The sequence below is a fragment of the Amphibalanus amphitrite genome, unplaced genomic scaffold (assembly GCF_019059575.1).
Source record: "Amphibalanus amphitrite isolate SeventyFive unplaced genomic scaffold, NRLGWU_Aamphi_draft 000815F_arrow, whole genome shotgun sequence".
NCBI classification, from domain to species: domain Eukaryota; kingdom Metazoa; phylum Arthropoda; class Thecostraca; order Balanomorpha; family Balanidae; genus Amphibalanus; species Amphibalanus amphitrite.
In genome coordinates, this window is record NW_024882309.1 from 188267 (window position 1) to 211023 (window position 22757).

General features: G+C 53.8%; 1 protein-coding gene across 1 annotated transcript; it reads left to right on the top strand.

The window, feature by feature from the left end:
• Window positions 1-6638: 6638 nt before the first annotated feature.
• On the top strand, window positions 6639-21207 carry LOC122366555 (serine/threonine-protein phosphatase 4 regulatory subunit 2-like). The gene is made up of 4 exons (XM_043338941.1): window positions 6639-6723; window positions 17221-17321; window positions 18284-18340; window positions 19005-21207. The coding sequence occupies exons 2-4, from the start codon at window positions 17267-17269 to the stop codon at window positions 19811-19813; spliced, it is 921 nt and encodes a 306-aa protein (XP_043194876.1). The 5' UTR covers window positions 6639-6723; window positions 17221-17266; the 3' UTR covers window positions 19814-21207.
• The last annotated feature ends 1550 nt before the right edge of the window (window positions 21208-22757 follow it).

Sequence of the window (22757 nt, forward strand, 5' to 3'; positions counted from 1 at the left end):
CTTTTCTTTTTTCTCTATCTCAATTAGATCAAAAGTTATAAGCGAAAAACTTTTGACCTGTTTTTAGCGAAATTTTTACATTTATACCCCCCAAACCCCCCTAAATATTAGCCTAGAGCAACCAAATTTGCACAGGGGCGAGAACTCCAAAGGCCCACCTACCTACCAAATTTGGTGTTTCTAGGTGCCATAGGAGCCAATCGCGAGGGGGGGGGGTCGCATCGACCCCCCCCCCCCTGCCAGGCCGTGTTATGAAAAATGCCCTGCCAGGGCGAGGGTTAATAAAGACCCGATGGCGTTCGACACCGAGGCTTTATAACTCAAAAGTCAACAAATAAAATCATCACACGAGGGTGTCATGTTAAAGCATAAACCAAAGGAACATGCATAGATAACATTAGAAAAGTAGATCAATGGTGCATTGTTGATGCTACTACAGTGTGATGTTTCCTCACCACCCTGTACTTACAAAACACAATCGTGTATCACCATACCACGAAACATGCCGTGGACGTTAATAAAATATCTGCAGGATTCATTGACAGGGGCTTTGTATGTGCGAACATGACGCTAATTCCTTCGAGGCGGCGACGCGACTCACAGCAGAGAGAAACTCAACGGGGAATCAAATACCAAATCCGCTTTGCTAAGCCGATAGTGGTCTCAAAGCGTTTAGTTCTGCAGGTAAAAAATTAGCGTCTATTGGATAATGCTGACTCGCCCTCACCAAATCGACCATGAGAACGGACTGTGAGAAGACGCCCACGCTCCTCCCACCCGACCAGAACGCTTTGCACGAAGACGCTCCATCCCTCTAAGAAACGTGTCAGTGACCTCTAGAACTTCCCCTTTATTCTCCGATCTACGGCAGCGCCGGCTATCTACGGGACGGTGCGGGGCGGCACCGGAGCTGGCCGGTCAGGTCAGTGACCTTCCGGTGGCCACAGGGCGGCTCCTGTCACTGCTGTCTGTCCGATCCACCCATAACTCAGCCCGCAGTCGCCGTGTGCAGCCTCTGATTCAGTCCGGCCGGGGCAGGTTCAGCGCCCAGCCCGCCCAGCCGGTTTTTGCTGCTGCTCGCAGTGCTATTCAGACCAGTCTCATCCGCCGGGAGCGGTCCATCCTGTCTCCCCTGTCTGCCCCGGATGGTAAGCATGTCTAACTGACACAACAGATGCTAGCATAACTCAACCAGAACATCCGGAAAACAACCAACAGGGAATCAGTAAAGTGCAGATTTGAGTGGCAATCGACTTTTCCATATTTTATGTTCGATGGAGGAATATCGATCCTTCACTGGTCCAGATACGACAGCTGACAGGTCGGGGCGAAAACAGGCACCGCTTGGCATTAACATCCCAGGCTTCGTAAAGATAGAACGATTGTTGTCCGGCACAGGAATGTTAACGTCTATAAAGGGACGGGAGGAAGCGATGGCGCCACACACAGAAACAAACGCACAATGACCGGTTTTTACGCAATTTCACTTCGGAAGGGCGGGCAATTTTAAACTGGTTTTGCAAATTATGTCCCAGGCCACCGCTTTTCAAGGGCAGTGCAAAGCATGCGGCCTTGGAGTGCTGCAGATACATGGAAAGGAAAATAGAAGGCACTATAAAGTAGATCGGAACTCCTCGGGACCATCACTGTAGGTCATCGTTTGCGTGTTTTATTGAATGGGACACTTGTGTAACACCTGCTCAAGTGGTGTGGGCTTTGTTCCTTTGATAAGGAGGTCATCAGTCGTGGTTCGTTGTTGAGGTGGTACTCGGCGTGAATGGCTTACCTCTAGAGTCATCGACAAGAGTATGAGGGACTCCTATCTTTGAACTTCCCAGATATGACACCGTCTTTATCAGCGCCAGATAGTCAAAATAGAGGATCCCAATGCTCAATTATCACAAGGCGTCAGCGTACTTTCAACCCTTTCCGGGACAAATTCTTTCCATCCTTCCCTTCTCGCACACCCCTGCCTGGCCCCTCTTCACTCTCTCCACGCTGCCTGCCGGTTCCTCTGCACTGTGCACGGAACAGCACGTGGTGTGGAGGGGCTGGCCGGCGGCGACTCGGCGGTCCGGCCTTGGCAGCAGAGGCCTGCCGCCGTCTTACGATGCCCAGCCGACCACTCGACCGGCCGGCCGGGCGGTGTATGTGATCCCCCGCCACCTGTGGCCACCGCCCGGGCCGCCCGGCTCCACCGGCACACAGCAGCGCTCAGCTCGAGCTGATACTAAAACCATGGCTCCCGACACGGCTCACATCTGAGCATCCAAACCGCGGCGGAAAGCATGTGGTGCGCCATCTTCCCGGGTCTGCACCTAATTACTGGTGTAGTTTCGCCGACTTCCGGTGCTCTTGTTCTCGCTGACACTGGGGCATGATGAGATAACGACAGCCGCAGCAGCGCATACTAACTGCAGTGAGAGCATGACACCTATAAATACATACAGGGCCGTACAAACTGCAAACGTTACGAAGTGGTGCGACACTTTGGTGTGATCAATGACTTTTTTATTAACTAAACAAAACACCTGTCTAGAGACGCGACAATTCAATTGCGACTGTCCGTTGATCTTATCATAAAACTTAACAATTACAAGATTTCTAAATATCTTTTTTACGTAAGCAGGCCATCTCAATTATCCAATGTTACCGTCTTGTTGCCGACTGCAGTCTCTCAATGCCTCCTCTCCGGACCTGAGTTGTGTCATCTTTAAAACCACCTGGGAACATATGGCGTCTCTGCCGGCATCTGAGCGTGGCTTCTCCGTCTCTTTTGACCTCATGAGGATCCTCACCACCTGTGCCGAGTTCTGAGAACCTCTGTCGTCTGTCCCGGGGTCCTCCGTCGAGGACGGGTGTCTACTCTGTACCCTTCCGCTCAGTGTCGCAACGGTGCGCTCTGTCTGAATACAAACCATCCCCGGCGTGCAGCCGACACCTCAAGTGCCAACTGGTGTCCCCCTCCTCAGCGAGCGAGCAGACGGGCTGTCGTCGTCCCTCAACGCTGGCCTTTACCTATGCGGGCTCGAAGCTGTTGCAGGGGTGTGGACACCTGCACTCTGCAGTACGATTTCGGCTGCTCTCCGGCCAGTAAGTAGCTGCCGGTGGTTCTGGGAGAGTGGTCACAGACAGTGAGTTCCTGGCGTCCAGCCGACACCGACTCAGTCATCAATCGTACGCTCAAGGTGAGCAGTGAATTGGTGAATCGGCAGTTTCTGTCCGGTGGATTTCCTAAAGCAGGCAGCCGCGCAGTTGCAGTTGTTTTGAGGGAATGGTCAAATATTCGTCAAAGAGCTGCATACGGTTTTTACATTCACCTATTTTCACTGATATCTTGAATTTAAGTTCATCAAAAAAAAAAAAATGAGTCATTGAGAAAATTACTTTTATTTACAGAATATGAATTAGGTAATTCGCATTAATCCGGAAAAAGAGCACTAATTCAACGGTGCTCGCTCACGGAACCAGCGCACAGACACCTTCCAGGAAATGAAGACGTGTTATCACAGACATTTCGTCACTCTTCTCAAGATGGGACCTCGTCTTTGAATAAGGAGACGATGATATTATAGTCGAAGGTTACATTGAGCGGCTGTGATTTCTTAAGTCTGTTCATCACGTCATGGATTGGAATGCACTGCGAATGTATTTCATCCGACCGTCCGTTCTGCCGGAGGCAGGGGGTGGGGCGAGGCGTCAGCTGGCGACTCAGAGCGCCGTCCACCGCCGGGATCCTGGGAAGGTCATGTCGATACAAGTTCGCCGAACGCGTGCCTCCATCACCGGTCGGTGAGAGCGCTGTGAGTAACGCAGAGGCCGAGTGAGCTAATGACGCGGCAATTTCCCAGAGACCGGGTCTGTGACGTCACAGAATGGGAGAGACTTCCGGTACACGACTCAGGTGTGAAAGAAAAAACGAGAGAGGAACCTCATTCTTTTTGTTAGTTGAAGTCGTCAAAATAATGCTGAATACAAATACAATTATGTAGTCGGCTGTTAACCAGCCACCTCTGCCTCAGCCCGAGATAAATAGACTCGCGGTATCTGCCCACACACAGCAGCGGAGGCGGCGGCGGCGACGGCGACGGCCTTGGCGGGGCCACAGGGCGACTGGTACCGATGGGGCGCCGACGAGTCACGTGACACCACACAGAGAGACTGGCACCGATGGGATGTCCAGTCACGTGACCGGCTGGCCGCCCGCCAGGACTCGACCGTCTCGGCTCGGAGTTGGACTGGGGGCTCGGGGCTGGGCTGGAACAGGTGCCGGAAAGCACTTCCAGAGGTCGTACTTACAACAGGGATCAGCTGGAGCGGGGTGGCGGTAAAGGAGAGCCATTACCATCCGGTCACTGAAGGTTATCGTAGGTAATCGTAATCAATAACCCGGTTTACATAGCATATTTGACGAGGCTCTAGCTCGTTAATTTCGCGATAATTTCGATGCAGTGGTCTTCAAATATTTAGAGGGGATCATTTTGTAAATTGTTCAGCACCATTGGCATCTTTTGCAACATCACGGACGGAGATATAAGCTTGCAACAAACCCTATGTAAACGCGTCTAATGTATAACTTCCCAGTAAAGGGGATTAGGAATCATTACCAGTCTGTGATACTGCTGTTGATAATCCTGATTATGCAAAAGCATTGACTAGCAAGCATTAATTCGATTGATTGCCAGCCTTTTGGCGTGCTATGGGGAAATATGACGACAAGCAAGCTGCTATTGCCTGATTTTTAAACTTTGCTTTATTTTTAATGTCCTAGAACTCCTAGTATCAACGCGCAGTTTCTTGCAAGCCGTTGCCAGTGAAGAAAATATAAATGGCCCTTGGTTTCCACTGGCTCTCCGTCCAGTGTTTAAATACAGAGGAATCGATATATTGATTCCTCTGAATCGATTCCTGTTCAGGGTATGACTAGTGTCAGCCGTCCAGCCCAGAGGACAGTGTCCAGCGTATCGGCTGCGTGCCACTTACCATACATGGGACTCTCCAGTCGGCCGGGGCAGCTGTAACGCCTGTAAGCCGGATGGAGGTATTTACCGCAGGCTCGCGGAGAAACCGGCGACTCGCATCCAGCGGAGCGGAACCCCGGAGGTGTGAAATTCGCCGGCGTTTCACTGGAAACCAATAGGATGTATTCCGGTAAATTTGGATGAACCGTGTTTCTCCATTTATGCTGCTTTAATAAGCAACTGCATCCCTTTCGAAAGACATTAGAGCAACAAAATATTGCCTCAATTCAGTGCCTACAATGTATGAATATTAATTCACAGATAATGATATAGGCCTACATTCAATCACACAGTGGTAAGATGTAAAGCATATCTACGTTCAATGCCACCGGTAGCTCACGGTTTAATCAAATAGAAGTAGGGCGGCCGGACAGTTTCGCTGCGTGATTCCATTATATTGGGCCGCTATCACGGCCCCAACATCAATGTATCACCAGGGCTGCGGAGTCGATGGATTTTCGGCGACTCCGACTCCGACTCCGACTCCGGCTTTCAAAAACCAGCTCCGACTCCGACTCCGACTCCGGGCAGAATTGTCGACTCCGACCGACTCCAACTCCCGACTCCGACTCCGCAGACCTATCAATGCTGCGGAGTCGACAGATTTTCGGTGACTCCGACTCCGACTCCGGCTCGGGTTTCTAAAATCGACTCCGACTCCGACTCCGACTCCGGTCACAACTGTCGACTCCGACCGACTCCGACTCCGACTCCGACTCCGACTCCGCAGCCCTGTGTATCACAATGCCTTTTCGGCCTTGCCTTGTACCACGTGTGGTCTTCTGAATGTCACCGGTTGCATGGAACGCATCAGTTTGGGTCCGCTTGACATCATCCACTGTGTAGAGTGGGGGCCCTGTGATGCCAGCCCGCCCGCCACTATATCCGTCCTACAGAGCGCCCGCTATACAGATGGTAGGACGACGTATCATACCCTTTCAATGGCAGCTGCATATGGTGAGCGGAACACGTGTGACAGACGGGATCGTCGACCATTGGCAAGTCCGGGTGGATAAGCGCAGCAATTACCCACGACTAGTGGTCTATCGCCGAGCTCCCCATGGTCGCGTAGTGGCGCGGGCAGCAGTCGGGGTATCAATTACGGCAGCATTGTTCCACCCACCCCTGCAGGTGGTCGCACGTGATGATTGGTGGTGAGTCATGGTAGCTGGACCGACCGCGCCCGTCGGCCGTCCCGGACTCGCAGCTCCGTCCAGCCCGGGCGGCAGGTGCTCTCACCGGAACTCAGTGCGAGCAATTGAAACCGCTATTTTTAATGGAAAATGAGAAACTCGAAAATGATATCATCTAGCGAAAGTGAACTAAAAAACTATGCGCATTCAAAATGCTTGGCAAAAATGCGAATCGCATGATGAGGTAAATGGTAATGCTTCAAAAACTTAAAATTTTACGGCGCGGCTCGCGAGGTCGGCGTAAACTCGATATTTTATAGATGAGCATTTGCATTTTTTTAATTCATCAGTTTGATTAAAAAGTAAGCACATACGCTCAGCTCTGAGTGTCTGGAGTGCCCGGTTGGCCCCCTGCCGGCCGGCGGCGGTAGCTCCGCCCGCTGCGGCGCGGACTGGACCCGGGTGCCCTGCCTCCCTCGGACAGGGTGCCGGTCGGCGCGCCGCGGCGCCGCTCAGTCCGTCGGTGTCCACAGTGGTGTCCGCTGCCGGCGCGCGCCTCCGATATACCGGTGAGTGGCCGCGGGGTCTGCCATCTGTGACCCCCTAGACAGGACACTGCCCTGTGACCCCTAGTCATCCCTCGGAGTCTGCCCCTGTGATCCCCGGTCAACCCTCGGAGTCTGCCCCTGTGGCCCCCAGTCAACCCTCGGAGTCTGCCCCTGTGATCCCCTGGTCAACCCTCGGAGTCTGGCTCTGTGATCCCTGGTCAACCCTCGGAGTCTGGCTCTATGACCCCTGGTCAACCCTCGGAGTCTGGCTCTGTGATCCCTGGTCATCCCTCGGAGTCTGCCCTTGTGATCCCTGGTCATCCCTCGGAGTCTGCCCCTGTGACCCCTGAACAGGACCCCGTCCTGTGACCCGTGAACAACCCTCAGCTGGTGACCAGAGAGTCTGCCCTGTGAGTCCGGGATGGTGGACGGTGGCCACTGGCCACAGAGCTACCCTGTGAGCTCTGAACGGAGAACGCCTATCGAACCGTCCACCGTCAACCGCTAAACACTTCACTTCTGGGTGACCGCTACGGCATCCCAATGACATCCCGAGAACCCCTCAGCTCGGTCAGCGTGGCCGGTGACAGTCATTGCGGCACCCCTGGGGTCGGATCCTGCCTTGAACCGCGGCAGTGCAGTGGCGAGGACATGCAAAGGTGATTACCTATTCCCGAGCAGACTAGTGCATGCCTGTGGTAGGTGGATTATGGACGGAGACCAGAGGAAACCTTGGCATCTGGGATTTCAGCCGAGATTTGTTACAGAGGAGAACGTCTTGATGCTTGTGGATCTGGGCTGGTAGTTCTTAGAGAGGAGGTTACCTCGATATCCGACAATCTAGTCATTATAGTAAGACTATGATGCAAACATTCTACATTATCATTGCTGGGACTATGAACTAATGTTTGATATGCTGTAAGTAATGCTAGAATAATCTAGACGATGACATGGCTTGGTAGTTTCAGCTTTACCTTTTTCTCAATTGGCCATAAAGCAAACAAACAAATGAAAAGCAATAATGTCTTTGCAACAGCTAATGCACAAAAATTGCAAAATAACTACAGCACAAATGAGCGGCATGACAAGGAGTAAAAGATCAAGTTGTTCATCAGCAAACAAGAAACTATTGGCATTTCCGCCAGCCTCATTGTTAATCGCTCCCGAATGTTAGCACGTTTCGGGATATCTCGCGTGTAAAATCGCATCAGGAGATAGCAAAGGTAGATCCGGAGATCACATGGCCGAACATGTTCACCAGCCTCAGATCCACCGCAACAAAAACTAACGGTCAAAATCACGGCTCCTAGGTCACCATCTGACATTGGGTGAAAAGTAAAAGTGCGCGACATGTATTCGCTGCATTTATCGGTGTGACGCAGTAATTCACTGCTGTCCGCTGCGAGGTTTTGTGCTCTACTTCCGTTGGCGGCGGAGTGGATTTATTTCACCGTCACTCTGTCTCATGACACGGCAATTATCAGCTGCAAGGACCCGTAGTCTGTTACGTGACTGGTAGGCTGTAGACTGAGCTCTGTAAAGTATGCAGCAGCGGCGTGGCAGCTTGGTCAATGCCGGGGAGGGAGGGCTGACTGACACACTGGCAGAAAACAGCGCAGTAACAGGGCTGGTTACAATGTAACGACTCGACAAATCACCCCGTCCGGTGCTTGTTCAATGTCGAGAGTTGGTTAGACGAGTTTGCTTATCTGCTCGTCTCGCACGGTTGCGGAGCTTGGATGGCCAAATAATTAAAGGGCTGCTCCGAAAAATGTTAAAACGTTCTCTGAGGAACCATAGAGCTAAGCCTGTGGGGCAAGTTCGTTTAGAAGAAGGGAGTGAGTGATTGTGGTAAACCATCATTTTGATAATCGTGGTGCTTCGCTTTTAAATGCGGAGTAAAAAGGAACATTACCGAAACATTTTGCACGATTCAAATGATCGCAGAAAGGGTTAATTAATTCATCGGCTGCAAACGAACAGTATAAGCCTTGAAAGTGCTCGCTCTGTGAGTTAGCGTAATGTGCTACATTCAGGTCAGTTGGCACCGGCGCAGTGTGAGATGTCTATCGACTCCCGTAATTGGGTTTGGCCGGTCGGGGGCGGCTGGGCGGGCCAGGGGGAGGGGTCGTGGAGTGCCTCTGGCCCGACTAATGACACCGTGTCTGTCAGAAACCTCGGTAGCTACCCCCGGGGACGACCGACCTCCGCCCGTCGCCCCCGGGCAGAGGTACTTATCATCCAACTCCTCCCCCCGTCCCTCAGTTCGTCCCTCCCGTCCACTGGCAACTCACCGAGGACACCCCAGCGCCCACAGGAAACGTCCGTCCTCCTGTCTCAATGGGACACTTCCCTCAAGGAAGATTTGTCCTCCCGTATCCACGGGAGGCTGACTGTCTCCCCTGGAAGCTGGCTGACCTCTTCATCTCCTCTCAGTTGGGACCTGCCACCTCCCGCGGTCCCAGGAGTGATCGGTGCCGGCCGGTTCGCCTCCGCCTCCTCTCGGCAGCGTTGGTCCTCCGGCGGCCGCTGCTCCGCCGTGCCCAGGTGGCACCTCGCCGCTGCTCCCGCGGCGAGGTCGCGTCTCCCTCGGACGCTGGCCAGAGCCGAGGTCAGCCCCGGCCGGCCGGTCCACCGGACTGGACCGTCCGCCGCGCCGGTCAGAGGCTCCGCGCCCGTCAGATTCAGGTCACATCGGCACGGCCGCCGCCGGCGACAACACAGGGTCAGCGCCGGCGGTCCGACTACACCTGCGCCCATCCTCTGAAACTGACCGCCACCTGGTGAGTTACCAGAGACCAGGGGCTCACCCAAGATTAAAACACCGCATAAGAAAAGATATCCCATACGGTTTCTGTGATACGCGGGCCACAGGTGGTGCAACGGTATCAATCAGGAACAATGCAGACGAACCATTGCCGAGCTGTCATTTCATGCATCGTCTTTGGCTATCTCAGGGCACTAAAATTACATCGTGGCGGTTTTTGTAGCGGTAACACCAAGTACAGGAACAGAGACGAGGCGGAGATCAGGGTGTGGTTCGCTAAGTGTATGCCTCCCAGGAACTCCGGTCTGCGGCTTAGCCGGGCTTCTCCTCATGCGAGCGGGCCATCCCAGTCTGGGCAGCACGCTCCGTTTTGTTTCCATAAACCGTCACGAGCCCGCTGCTGTGCCGCAGAGCCGCTGACTGGCCGGGGTGACGGCAGCGGAGCCCGGTCGGCAGAGACGCCCGGAGTCGGTCGGGTGAGAGGGAGAGTGCCGCTCGGCCGTGCGCCGCCCGTGATTCACGCACCGTCCGCGACCCCGCGAGGTCGGCGCCGCGTCCTTGTAAGGCCGTCCGCTCCGGGGGTGCCGCCACCGGCGCTGCAGATGATGCGGCACAGAGACGAGCGGGGCTTCGGCTCTGATCCAGGTGCGCCGGAGGGAATCCGTGATCCAGAGATGCTGAGGCAACAAGTGTGATCCAGAAGCTGCTCAGAAGAGCAGCTCGCCGACCCAAAAGTGCTGAGCGGTGCGCTGTGTGAGGTCCAGGGCCACCAGGGGAGCGCCGGTTGCGTAACCCGCCGAGGACGTCCGCAGCGTCTGACTCGCGGAATACCGGGAGGCGCCGCTGACACGGACCGACGTCATCGGGGCGGTCCGTCGGCCGGGGGTCGGTACGGGCGCCGGCGACACGACCGGGGCATATCTGACCGCGGGCACGCCGTCCTCCGGTCAGTGTTGGCCAACACCGCGGCCACATACGGGGCCGACAGTTTCCCAATACTACAACCGCAGCCGCCGATCAGTGGAAATCATCCAGCTCATTTGAAATACCTGCCAGTGCAACTGACAGAATATATTAACCGATTGCAGATTGAAGCAGCACGTTGAACACTGGGCTACAAAGGGCATTTGCTCTGTTTGTATTTGTATTGAGCGTGTATCAATATCCCGAGTTATAGGCGGATGAAGAATGAATGAAGCCGTCTCGTGTGACGTGAAACCGGCGACCCATGAAAGCGAAAGCTCAACATGCACAGCCATTGGCCGGTATTCAGATGGTCGGCGTGGATGAATGACTGAGCGGCGGCGGCCAGACGCGCCTGTCTGGCCGGGCCGCTGCATAAGGCGGTCTCTGAAGGCCATCGAAGTCGGCCATCGATGCCCTCCGCCGGCCAGCGCCAGTATCCCTCAGGCTGTGCTGAGACGGTGGGGACTAGGTGAGGAGCGGGCCACAGCGAAAAGGTGCAGCGTTCGGTACGCGAGTCTCTCGGTCAGACTTTTACACGATTTTAGTGAAGACAATCATTGACTTTCTCCATTTAGTGAATCAAAATATTAGTATCGCTTAGTCAGCCCTATCGTTCTCATCCATAGTTCGACACCCATCCGTGGCTGAGCCAGACTTCTTACCCATGAGGTCGCTCTTCCTTCTACTTCAGTTCCATCGCCGACAAAAAAAAAATTGTTTGCCGCAGGGCTAGTGGTTCTATCACACTAACAAACACGTAAATAACACGTCATCGACACAACTACAATGCATGCATTGGATGGATTAACATAGCCCGCCTTCTGACGTCGTCTGCCTTCAGCGCCCTGAGCACACGGAAGCAACGCCAGAATGCCCTCCCAGAGTTCCTGCATCTCTCGGTCCGAGTCCAGTTTTTACTGGCTCGTTAGCGTCCGCAGCGCAGTGTGCGCATTACCTGATAAGCGCGCGGCCCATTAGGAAATTACCTCTGTACGGGCGGCCAGCCGACTGGGCACGAGCCGTCAGTCGTACGGTGATGTCATGCACGCGACGTCAGGCCGCGTCCGTCAGTCCTGGTAACGTCAGTCCGTATGATAATTATTAGTCGCTGGGTTTTATCTACCGCTTTTCAGTTGCCTGTGTCCCCAGACAAGCATGATCGGTAAACTTGAAATAAGGGATACACCTGCCCACCCATGTGCCACACATTACCCCCATCATATACCCAATACCTACCCAGTCCACCCTCTGATGGCCTATGTCGGTCCGTGCTATCCCGTCCCACCTACCGGCCTGTGATATGGGCCCTGCGGTCAGGGCTGAACCTCTGACCACGCTCAATTCAGTACCCGCGGCCGCCATCATCGAGCCATGACCAGATATCAATAGCTGGTGACGTTCGGACCTGAAATCCGCTGTCCAAACGTTACCGGCGGAGTAGCGTGTCCAAGACGGACTACAGCCCCGTCCGACGGCAGGGTTAATTACTGAGGCATGGCACGCCGGTACACGGCACGGGGGTCAGGAAGGGGTCAAAGGGCACAGGTGAGTCATCTGGTGCAGGCCCATGGGACCTGACAGATGGGGCGATGTGGATGTGTCTTAGGAAAAGGTTAGAACGGTGACAGGCAGAATGAACGGGACTTTGCTGTGCCAACATTGCCTGGTCAGTGATCACGTTTGTTTGGAAATCGCGTTTGCTCGTTTCCATGACGACGGACGTCAGACATTCCCCAGATACGATCAGAAATGTTAATATTGAGAGAGAACCTGCGCGGCAATCCACGGAGGCTCCGCCAACGCCGGTAGCGCAGCCGGCGTATTTGGGCAAAAGCCGGCCCAAGGCCCTCCCGACCGGCCCATAAATAATGGGTCCTCGGTGGCCGGTACTCATGCCCACCTGGGCTGCCCCCTTCCCATGAGTGCCCCCGCGGCCTGTCTACTGCCGGTCGGCCTCGAACGGACGTACGAAATTCGGGAGGCTCAACTGAATCTGACAAATAAAATACCTTTTGTTCTTTACTAATGTCCTGATCGCAGTGAAAATGTAATTATCAGTGTGCTGAGGGGATCTTCTTCGGTCCCCGGATGTCGTTTATGACGCAGTAGGCCCACTAGCCACTGACTGACGACTCGACCCCGTCCACCTTTGACCGTCGTCGGTCCCCGTATCCGTCCTACGCGCCTCGGACGGCCTCGAACGGCCCCGCCGGCGGCGAGGTCCTCCCATTTCCGGCTGCGCGTGCCGTCTGTCCGTCTGTCCGTCTGTCCGGCGGCGTCACCGCGCCGCACGCTGTCCCAGCACGCCGCTGACCTTGCGTGGCCTCTCGGAACGGGTCCTTCCCGACGGGTGCTGTCGCCCTCCGCCTACCGGCGCCGGCGGAGGTCCCACCAAGGTGCTACCGCCGCCGCCAGCACCAGAGCGCCACGTGGCCGTGCACTGACCGGCAGTGACGTCAGAGGGGCGTCAGACTCACAGACAGTCTGTCTGCCGGCGTGGGAAGTTCAGTCTGCCAGTCTCTCACAGTATCCCCGTGACTGTATGTTGAGTTGGCGGCAGAGACCCTCGATCCTGGATCTCAGATCGCTCAGCTTCGGTCGGGTGGGATCTTTTCCCGGTCCGGTACACACGACTCCTTGATGTCTTGTCTATCAAGTCCACGGCGGAGGGGTCCTCTCAGCGGTGCTGGCGACGGGACTTCCCATAACAACGGGCCCCCATAACGTGAGCAATGCCCATAACGATGGGAGTTTCCATAACGAAGGAGGCTCAGCGGAGGTGCACACTGTGCAGGGCGCGGTCGTTGCCGGCCCCCGCCTCATGGCTGATGTCGGATGTCTGCGGGCCACACCGCCGTGCAGCGATGATATCGGGACGGCACACGCGATCCCCCCCCCCCTCCGCCCACGGATCAGGCAGCACGCGACCTTTCCCCTCCCCCGCCCCGCCCGGTTCCGTGACCTCGCCCGGAGCGACGCAGTTGACCCGGGAAGGCGTACAGGGATACGGGGATCCGGAGCAGCTCAATGGAATCGGCGAGTAGAAAAATACAAACCTATAGATAATCAGCAAACACAAATTATTTGTGTTGTTACGCTATCGTCATCAGTTTCATTACTGTTTGATCTTACACTCTTCTAGTTAAAATGGGTGCACATTTCCGTTTGATTAAGTGAATTACACCGACCACGCCCAGTATTACGCTAATGCAGCAGCCAACAAAAGCCTGCTACTGCCCCAACTGAAAGCCTTCTGCTGAAATCAGGGAAGTTCCTGCCATGAAACTGGAATTATAGCTGCCTGTCTGGAACAATTTATTCGTCGCTAAATCACAGCAGCAACGAACGTAATGTGGTAGAGGCTCGGGGATGTTTGAGTGACGCGATGCGTTCGGGGGATTCCGCTACATAGCTACGTTGTTACGGGCAATGCAAAACATTCATGATTCAATAGTTGTAAAAAAGTGCGTGATAACAACTCTACAAGATAAGATAGATACTCGTCACCGGCTTATGGCTGGAAGGATTCTGGATTAGATAAGGAATTAATTTTTATGCCTAGGCTGCATTTCCACATGCATGTCCTCTCTCAGATAAAAAGGCTGCAAACACGTTAGGAAGCCCGCCCTACAGGCAGCAGCTATACAACTGTCGGCTTGCGGTTACCCTTTCGGACCGTACTTAAAACATACTCGTAGATACATCACTTGCGGCCATCAAATATTAAAGAGTAGACATTGGCAGCGAATACTTTGGTTAGTGAATTTTAGCTTTCCCATGGTGTCGGGGTGTCGGTGAACTTGTGACATTAGTGAGTCGGTAACTCATTTCCAAGGAGTACATGGCCGGATCGCCCCTGATAGAACAGTCAGCTAACAGGCCACGAACATTGCACTCACCTTGGCGGAATTTGGTCAGAAGAGAAGAGGCTCTAGTGATACGAGCAGCCAGTTGGTGTGCTTATGTCGTCCATTAAGTAGAGATAACCGCTCAGCAATTAATTCACCAATCTGTTTACCGAAAGAAATTGGCAGTCAGCCATCAGCTGCGTGAGCCCAATAGGGCGATAAGGAATCAGCTGGCTCCTGTGGGACCATCAATCATGTAAAGCCCGCGGGACCATGGGTGTCTTCCATGATTGGAGGCGTCTTATCGATTCGCCATGTTAACAATAGTACATCGTATTTGGTTGAATAAGTAAAAGGTTTAATAGTGACAGCACTGAAAACAATTTAACCCAAGGCTGGTGAGTAAACCGGTGTTTTACGGGTACCCCTATCCGCAACCATTTTTAACCACCCTCTCAGGAGTAGTGCTAGGTCCCATTGCGGTGTAGTCGTACTTGCTCTGAGCGGATATAACCGCTGTCAGCGAACAAGTCCGCTGAGAGCAGGGACGACTACACTCCAATGGGACCTTACTGTACTCCTGGGAGGGTGGTTAACCCGCGCCCCACTGGGGTCTGTGTATAACACGCCCTACTGGGGGGGGGGGGGGGGCTATTCATAGCCCCCCCCCCCCCCTCCTAACTCCGAAACTACTGGGCCGATCGTCAAAATTCAAACGGCGTCTGATAGCCCCGGAAAAACTGTCGAGCGAAACCTAATTTCATTGACCTCGAGGTCACCGATGACGTCACAGGTCAGGTCAAAGTAAAAATTATTGGCATTTTGGCTTGTTCACATTTTGGGCTCTGGCCGCCGTCTTACAAGTCAGATCAGGCTCATTTTTGGTTTCCACACTCGTGAGCAGATTCTCTAGATACCTTGAGGGTACCAAGCTTGTACTTTGATTTTCAGGTCAGGGTCAGGTCATCACAGGTCACGAAAATATTATACCATGCGTCGGTCACGTGACACATGTTTTATGGTCCATTTAGGCCATAGATTTCGAATTTGTGTCGTCTGTGTCATTCGAGGTCATTTTGAGTCGAATTTAGCTTAGGTCAGGTCACTTTCAGGTCAAAAAAGGTCAAATTTTGAAGTTAAAATTTTTCAACAAAAAATGTGTCTATTGGATGCAGTTTGAGCTCAGGAACACGATGGTGCCATTTATATTGGTGTACGATGTCAAATACGTACTGAAAAATTGATTTGAAAAATTAATAATTGTGAATTTTTTTGCAATAATGCGTATAACTTGGCCATTTTTGAAGATATTTAGCTAAAACTTGCTAGAGTTAGTGATAATCATGCGTTCTGTCACATATATTCCGGTTTTTTTCGAAAAGTCAAAAACTTTTTGAAAAAAATATAAAAACATAAATTTTGAATATTATTATATAAAATTTTCGAAATTTCAAAATTTTGAAAATCCGAGATAGCAGGTTGATAGCGCGGTCAATTCTGAGTCCTTTCATGCAAAGAAAGTGGATCTAGCTTAAAAACTGAGCTCTTGGGAGCGATTGCCGTGGTTCAATGTTTTGCGTCGAAATCGGACGAACATGACGTCACTCTGACGTCATTTCCGGCCGACCTATGGTAGCTACGAAGTTCAAATTTTGACACAAGGTGTCAAATTGATGCAGCCGAAGGTACTGAAAGTTTGGCGTCGATCCGTCAAGCGGTTTGGAAGTTATTGCAGAAAAACGGGAGGGGGGCTATAAATAGCCCCCCCCAGTGGGGCGCGGGTTAAAAATGGTTGCGGATAGGGGTACCCGCAAAACACCGGTTTACTCGCGGGCCTTGGGTTAAATTGTTTTCAGTGAGTATGTAAGAAGTGAGCACGTACCAACCAAGAAACTTCTTACAAATCGATACCGTCATGAAGACAAATATCCTCATAAAGGCTGGCTAATCGTTAACTTTTAGTTTATTAATGGATAACGATTATTTCGTGCCTGCGCCATGCGTGACCAATCAGAGTTCTTTGCCTCGGTCCATAGTCGTTCAGTCGTGTGTGACGTGCGTCATTCCGACTATGTATTCTGAAACTGGGCGCGGGACGCTGTCCGGACGCGAATAGAAACGCAGCCTGAAGTTATGGTGATTGGCAAAAGTTAGTGGCCGGCGTCCCTGGAACCGAAGGTTAATGGAAATGGGCATAACATCGATTTGGTCGATCCGTCCCTGGCCCATGCCGGTTCTGATTGGCTCAGTAGCGCCAATGTCTGATGAGGGCGAATTCTGAAAGCATAAATAATTGTGAGTTTAGGCATGAAGTTAAAACACGGATGTACGTAATCATGCGGATTACGATTTCCTAGCTATGTATATTGTGACCATATTCAAATAAACTATGGGCGTGTTCTTTTAAAATACATGCTTTTTTCTCAAGTCACGATTTCAATTTAAGCCAATACCATTCCGGAACAGTCAACGGTGTTTCAGACTTAGCCCTGTCGGGCCGTCACATGGCGAGCAATGTGAAAATTAAGCTACTTAACATTAGGTATAATAGCCGTGCAACAATATTGGGCAATGGGCACACATATATAATTGTGTGCAGCGCCTATAGCGCTCTGCTTCAAGCCAAGGCGCGGTTGTTCTTGGGGCGGAAGTGATGTGCTCTGTCGGCCCGGCCTTCGCCAAGGACGGTCCTCAGCCGGGATGGGAGAGCCCACTGGCGGGTCCTGAGACGGAAGCTCCATTGTTTACATGTATGCTTACGTGTACATTTACACTGTTACATCCACTGGTGGGAGGCTCCGTCTTTTCAGCCGGATGGTGAGGGAGGGAGCCTCTGCCGGTGGGAGTCGGCAGCGCTACCCGCTCAGCACGGAGCCGGTGTCTGACCCTGTGTCCGCTCGTTTCCAGCTGTCTGACCCTGTGTCCGCTCGTTTCCAGCTGCTCGCCTGTCCCGTGTCGACGCTCTCTCTCTGCTCGCGGGACGATGTCGTGTCTCCGGGTACTCGGACTGTTGGCGGTGGTGGCTACCGCGACCGCAGGTAAATAACGCAATCAACGCACCCGTGAAAGATGTCAATAGATTCTGTCCACACTTGCACATTCGTAAAGAATGTGAGCAGCATGCTCCCAGGACATACATGTATGTCTTTTCGGTTCTGAGATTTAACTTGATGCCGTGCGTTTTCATACTAAACAATTATGGATTCGTGACTTTCCAGTGCCTTTAATGTCGTGGTCAAATGTCACATCACTTCAGTGGCCAAAGGCCGATTCAATACTGTGGGTGTGTCGGCCAGCAAGGCCTCCGCAGGAGCCTGACTTGCTGCCGCGTCGTAATTGAGCGAAACCACCAGTTGAAGTTATTATTGGGCATCGTGCGAATCTGAAGACCTTGGCTAACCCGTGTACCCACGATTAATGGCCGTAATCACCAATTATGGTCGAACATGTCCAAACACACATGATGTACCTATTGATATATCGACATAACGATGGGCACTATCATGATGATAACACCCTTTTCTGGAGCACAATTATTTATTGTAGCACGGTTACATGGAGCCTTGAAACAATAACATAAGTATTTCATTATATGAGGCCACGGACCCGGCGAAGTCGTAGGTATAGGCCTGTGGTTTCAGTCCCGGTAAAACCTTGTACAAAATGAGGTGTGAAAAAATGGGCGGGAAGCAAGGGCGTTGCGAACTTCCACTGGTATGCTATTGGAGTATCCAACTAGGCATCCAAGCCGAGCAATAAAGGTTAACGTGGAAAGCTGCTTTTTGGGAAGAGGGTCTAGTTGGACTGAGATGAGCTCTCCGTTGGTCGTGATAAAAACGACTGTGGCTGTCAGTAATGGTGCTGGGAAGCTGATCTGTAGGATGATAAATTTATAAAGCTTAAATAGCTCCCCATTCACCAAGAGGAGGTAAACGGCTGCTGTAAACGTAGAACCATCTGCAGTGCTGCCCCCTGACGGGATTTCTCTGTACTTTGACAGCGCCGACCGGCCAGCAGGCGGCGGGCGCGTCGCCGACCGAGGACCAGCAGTCGGCAGGTGAGATCCGCTCGGAGCGCGCTGCGCGGGCCGCCGACAGGTCGATGGCCGGGCGGCGGAGCGCAGTGCGCCGGTCACGGCTCGCCGCGCCTGGCTGGGACCGCACAGACCGCACCGAGGCAGGCCGGCCACCTCACGGCGCTCCTGAATCGCCGCCGAGGGGACCGGGGCTGGGCACGGCGGCGACGGACAGACGTGTCTGCTGTAGCCTGACGGTTCCAGGCACAGCCTAGTATTCTCGGTTCGGCGACGGAACAGATCGCCCACCTGACCCGTTCCCTTCCCTTCTCGAACAGTCTCACAACGCACACTCATTTGCAGTCTGACACCCAAACCGTAAATCGACAACCCCATTTACACTATGACACTGTCCATAAGCCCCTCACAACGGCCCGGCTTGCTCGGGTGCGGCGCTAGTTCCCACTGCTGAGAGCTGCACCGCCCATTATGCGGTAGAAGTTTTGCCGTGATGAATGCGTAGAGTGCAGACAAAACAAACCGACGGCGATCAAAACTTTTGGATAAAAATAACATAATTCGCGCAGTCATTCAACAGAACACACGCAAATAGTTCAGCATTATATCGTGTATTGCATGAAAGGTACAATATATGCTTATAAGATTTGACAGATATCTGACACTTGGCCTGTGTTTCCGTTCTCAGCGTCGCTGGTCTGGCCGGGCCTGGCGCCCTCCCCCGCCGCCGCGCAGGAGGCGGACGGTCGGCTCGGCCGGCGCTCGGACGATGTCCAGGTCTCCGTGGCCACCTCTACCTCAGTGGAGATCACCACGGTGACCACATCGGTCAGCTCCGAGATGGGACCGCTGCCGGCGCGGACGGGCCGGTCCCAGGACGCCGAGCGGTCACAGGAGGAGGAGCAGGAGGAACAGGATGAGGAGGAACATGAGGCGCCAGGAGCGGAGCTGGAGGACAGTCACACCGAGCTGGAGAAGGCGGCCGAGGGAGAGGCTGAGGTGCTGAAGTCGGCGGCCGGCGAGGTCGGCTCCCCTGCCGGTGTGACCGCCGAGTCGGCCGAGGAGGGAACCTCTGCCTCCCCGGCTGTGACGGAGACGGAGGCGAGCAGCACTGACTCCTCGGCCTCTGAGGGCACCGTGACGCCCCAGACGGAGGAGCAGAGTCCCGAGGCCGCAGCGGAGCAGGGCGGCGCAGCGCCAGAGTCCGCCACCGAGGGCTCCGGCGGCACGCCGGCCGACCCCGCCGCCGAGGAGGTCGGCACCAAGGGCACGCTGATCTTCGACCTGGGCCCGTCTGCGTCTGACGAGCTGCACGACCTGGTGCAGCAGACGGTGCTGGACGCCCTGATGGACGAGGGCCTGCTGTCGGCCATCACCGCCGACACGCCCGTCATCGAGGCCGAGGGCAGCGGCGTCGTCTTCCTGGAGGAGACCGGCTCCGGGGACGGAGAGGAGGGCCACGGCAGGAGCTCGCCGTTCGTGTCCATCCACTTCTGAGGGGACGCGGGACGTCGCTGATGAGTGTTGAAAGGACACACCACTGAGTCGAGTCGGGCAGGGAAGAGGCCCACGGGCAGCTCACGCCACGAAACCCGTATAGGGAGGAAGGACGACTCCGTGGGGACGCTCCGTGCTGCTCCACTAGCCCTGGAGAAGCCACCTATCAGAAAAGAGGGGCGCCCAACATCGCGCTAAACAGACAGGCACGGTTCGTGTGAGCCTGATTATCGCTGACCATATCGGTGCTGAAGCTACTGCGGGTGCGAGACTGATTCTGTTGCGAGCGTGGTGCTCCTGCTGCGGACTAAGCATGATGCTGGCTAAATGTCTCATGGATCTGTGCAGAATGAGAGTAAAGTTGTGCGAAACGTCAAGCTTCACGCTTTGGGTAATGTCGTGTGCCGTCTGAAAGGACTGAGTGAAACGTCCCGTCAGGTTCGGAGTGTCAGACGTGGCGAACAGTGTGGCAGGACGGTCTGACAGTGTTGGACAGGAACTGTCAGAGGGTGAGGACTGTCTGTGTGACTGACTGTACGTGTGTCTGTGTGGCCGGGCGCGCCCGAGGACTGTCGGAGGCTGCCGCAGAGGACGAGGCATTACGGGGCCCCGGTGGCCAGTGGGTGCAGGCCTGCAGTCTGAGGTGGCTCCGCTCCGCGCGCAGAGGGCATGTTCAAAAGGTGCGTGTATTTATTGTAAGGACTGTGTGCCATCCTGTCGCGCGCTTCATTGTCCCACTGTCCTTTCGTGACCTGTGGTCTGAGGCAGAGACTGGGGCGGTGCGCGGGCACATCACCTCACTGATATTACTGATAGTATAGGGCACCGCGGTTCAGTTTTCCGATTCGGACGAGTGTCGCCATCCGCTGCAGCTAGTCGTCACAGCCACGGGGTCATCTGAACAGGGGCGTTTGGACGCCGCCTATAGACTTGTAACGCCTAGACAAGACGACCATGTCGGTCGAGAGAATCGGATTGCTCAATTTGTTTCCGAATCGTTTTAGAATAGTTCAGCTCAGTGGTGCACGCTTATAAGTATTCATGCAATTATCAACATCTCAAACAGGCAAGCAATGGCACATGCATATATGAATTATGCCTACATACAACACATATCTACATGCGTTCATCCACAAAAGCAGATGTGTGTAACTACATTGAAGCTATAGTTAAAAAGTACCCATAAGCGTTTCTTTCATTTGCTTCCCACCTTGTTGGTCTGACCAGTCGGATTAAAAGTTGCGAGAGATTAGACTTTTTAAGGCTGTTCAGAGCTACTGTTCACGGTAGACCCTCTCCATTCACATCTCGCAATAAATACCAGCGATGCACCACTTTGTTTCTATGCCATTCATGTCTGTCGTCATTCATTCGATAAATAAAATATTAATGAATCTGGCTTTTCAAGATTGTGATGTTGTGGGAACTTTACGGTTAGATGAAGACATCAAATAAAATTAGCCGAATAACAACCATAGGAGGGACAGTTTGGCTGTCCGGTGTTACGAGCAGCGGACCGGAACTCCGTGACTATATACCAGAGGTCAGTGAACAGCCGGGCAACAGAGCGGAGCGCCAACAGCGGTCTGGGCGGCTGACCGATCAACAGAGACAGCGGTCTGGGCGGCTGACCGATCAACAGAGCAGGCTGGACAGCGAAAGGTCAGGCTGACCGGCCAACAGGACCAGCTGGACGGTGGAGAATGGAGATAGTTAGTCGTGAACCCTCAGGTCAGTTGGCATTTCTGTGCACGATCAGGTCAGCTGATGAACCAGCTAATCAGGTCGATATACGTCTTTCATCGGCAGAGTCAGTGCCCTTACGTCTGTACATGGCTAGGACTCAGCGCATCTTCTTTGGTCAGGCCCAGCGGACACTGTATGAGTAACCCGACCCCGTAACATCTCCCACGCCTCGCCCAGTGCTCCAGCGCCATCCTGTGTCCCCGGCCGTCCGGGCGCGGCCATCCTCCCGGAGTGCCCCGATCATGTTCAGCCATCCTCCCTGTGTGCCCCTGGCCGGCCTCGCTCAGCGGCGCGTGCAGTCCCCATCACCACCGGGAGCGGCGCTCCGGTCACACGGCACCACCTGGCGCCGTCACGGACCCCGGCCACGATACGGCGCGTCACGGAACGTCACGGTGAGTCACGGAGCGTCACGGACGGCCAGCGCGCCGACGGCAGACCAGCGCCCGCAGATACGGAAAGACGAGCCGTCGGTACCGGGAACAGTGGACAGGGAGCTTTGGGAATCACACCGTAATTTGAACTGTAACAGGTATTATGAACGCTGAGGAGTGAACACATAGATATCCCGTGACGGAGCTAGACGAATCATCTAATTGTAAAGTTAGACGTAAAATAGACGATTGCAGGTTGCAGATGTTTAGGCGTTTTGATAAAGTGAGAATATTATCTATCATTTTAATGACGTGAAAACAGTCGCGGTATGGTGTCGAGTGCCGAACCCCATATTGGCAGTACCCCCATAATTCGAACAGCCCCGGACCAGGGTCGTAGCCTGCCGCCCGGCTCACAGTTCCCCTGACGACAACGGGAGCCGATCCGTCCATATTCGGTGTGTGGGAGCCGCGGCGCTGATGGAAGCAGATGCTCGCCCTCCACAGCTGATAGCTGAGCGGCGGAAGGTGATGAATGGAGAGCTCGTTACATTCAGAGCGGTCGCCGATCCGTCTCTGTGCCCACAGCGTCTCCGACCGCGGACCGCCTACCTAACTGTTCTCGGACATTGTCTTCCGCCGCGTCACCGGTCGATCGGAGACAGACTCCACCGAACTCGGACACTGCCGCCGCTCTGACAGAGCGTCAGTGGACATATTCGTCCGGCGTCAATACATGGGACACGGTGACGCGATGGGGGCTTGTAAAAGTTGGGAATTGGGATGACAAGGCCTGCATGGTTACCTGTGAAATGATTATCTAG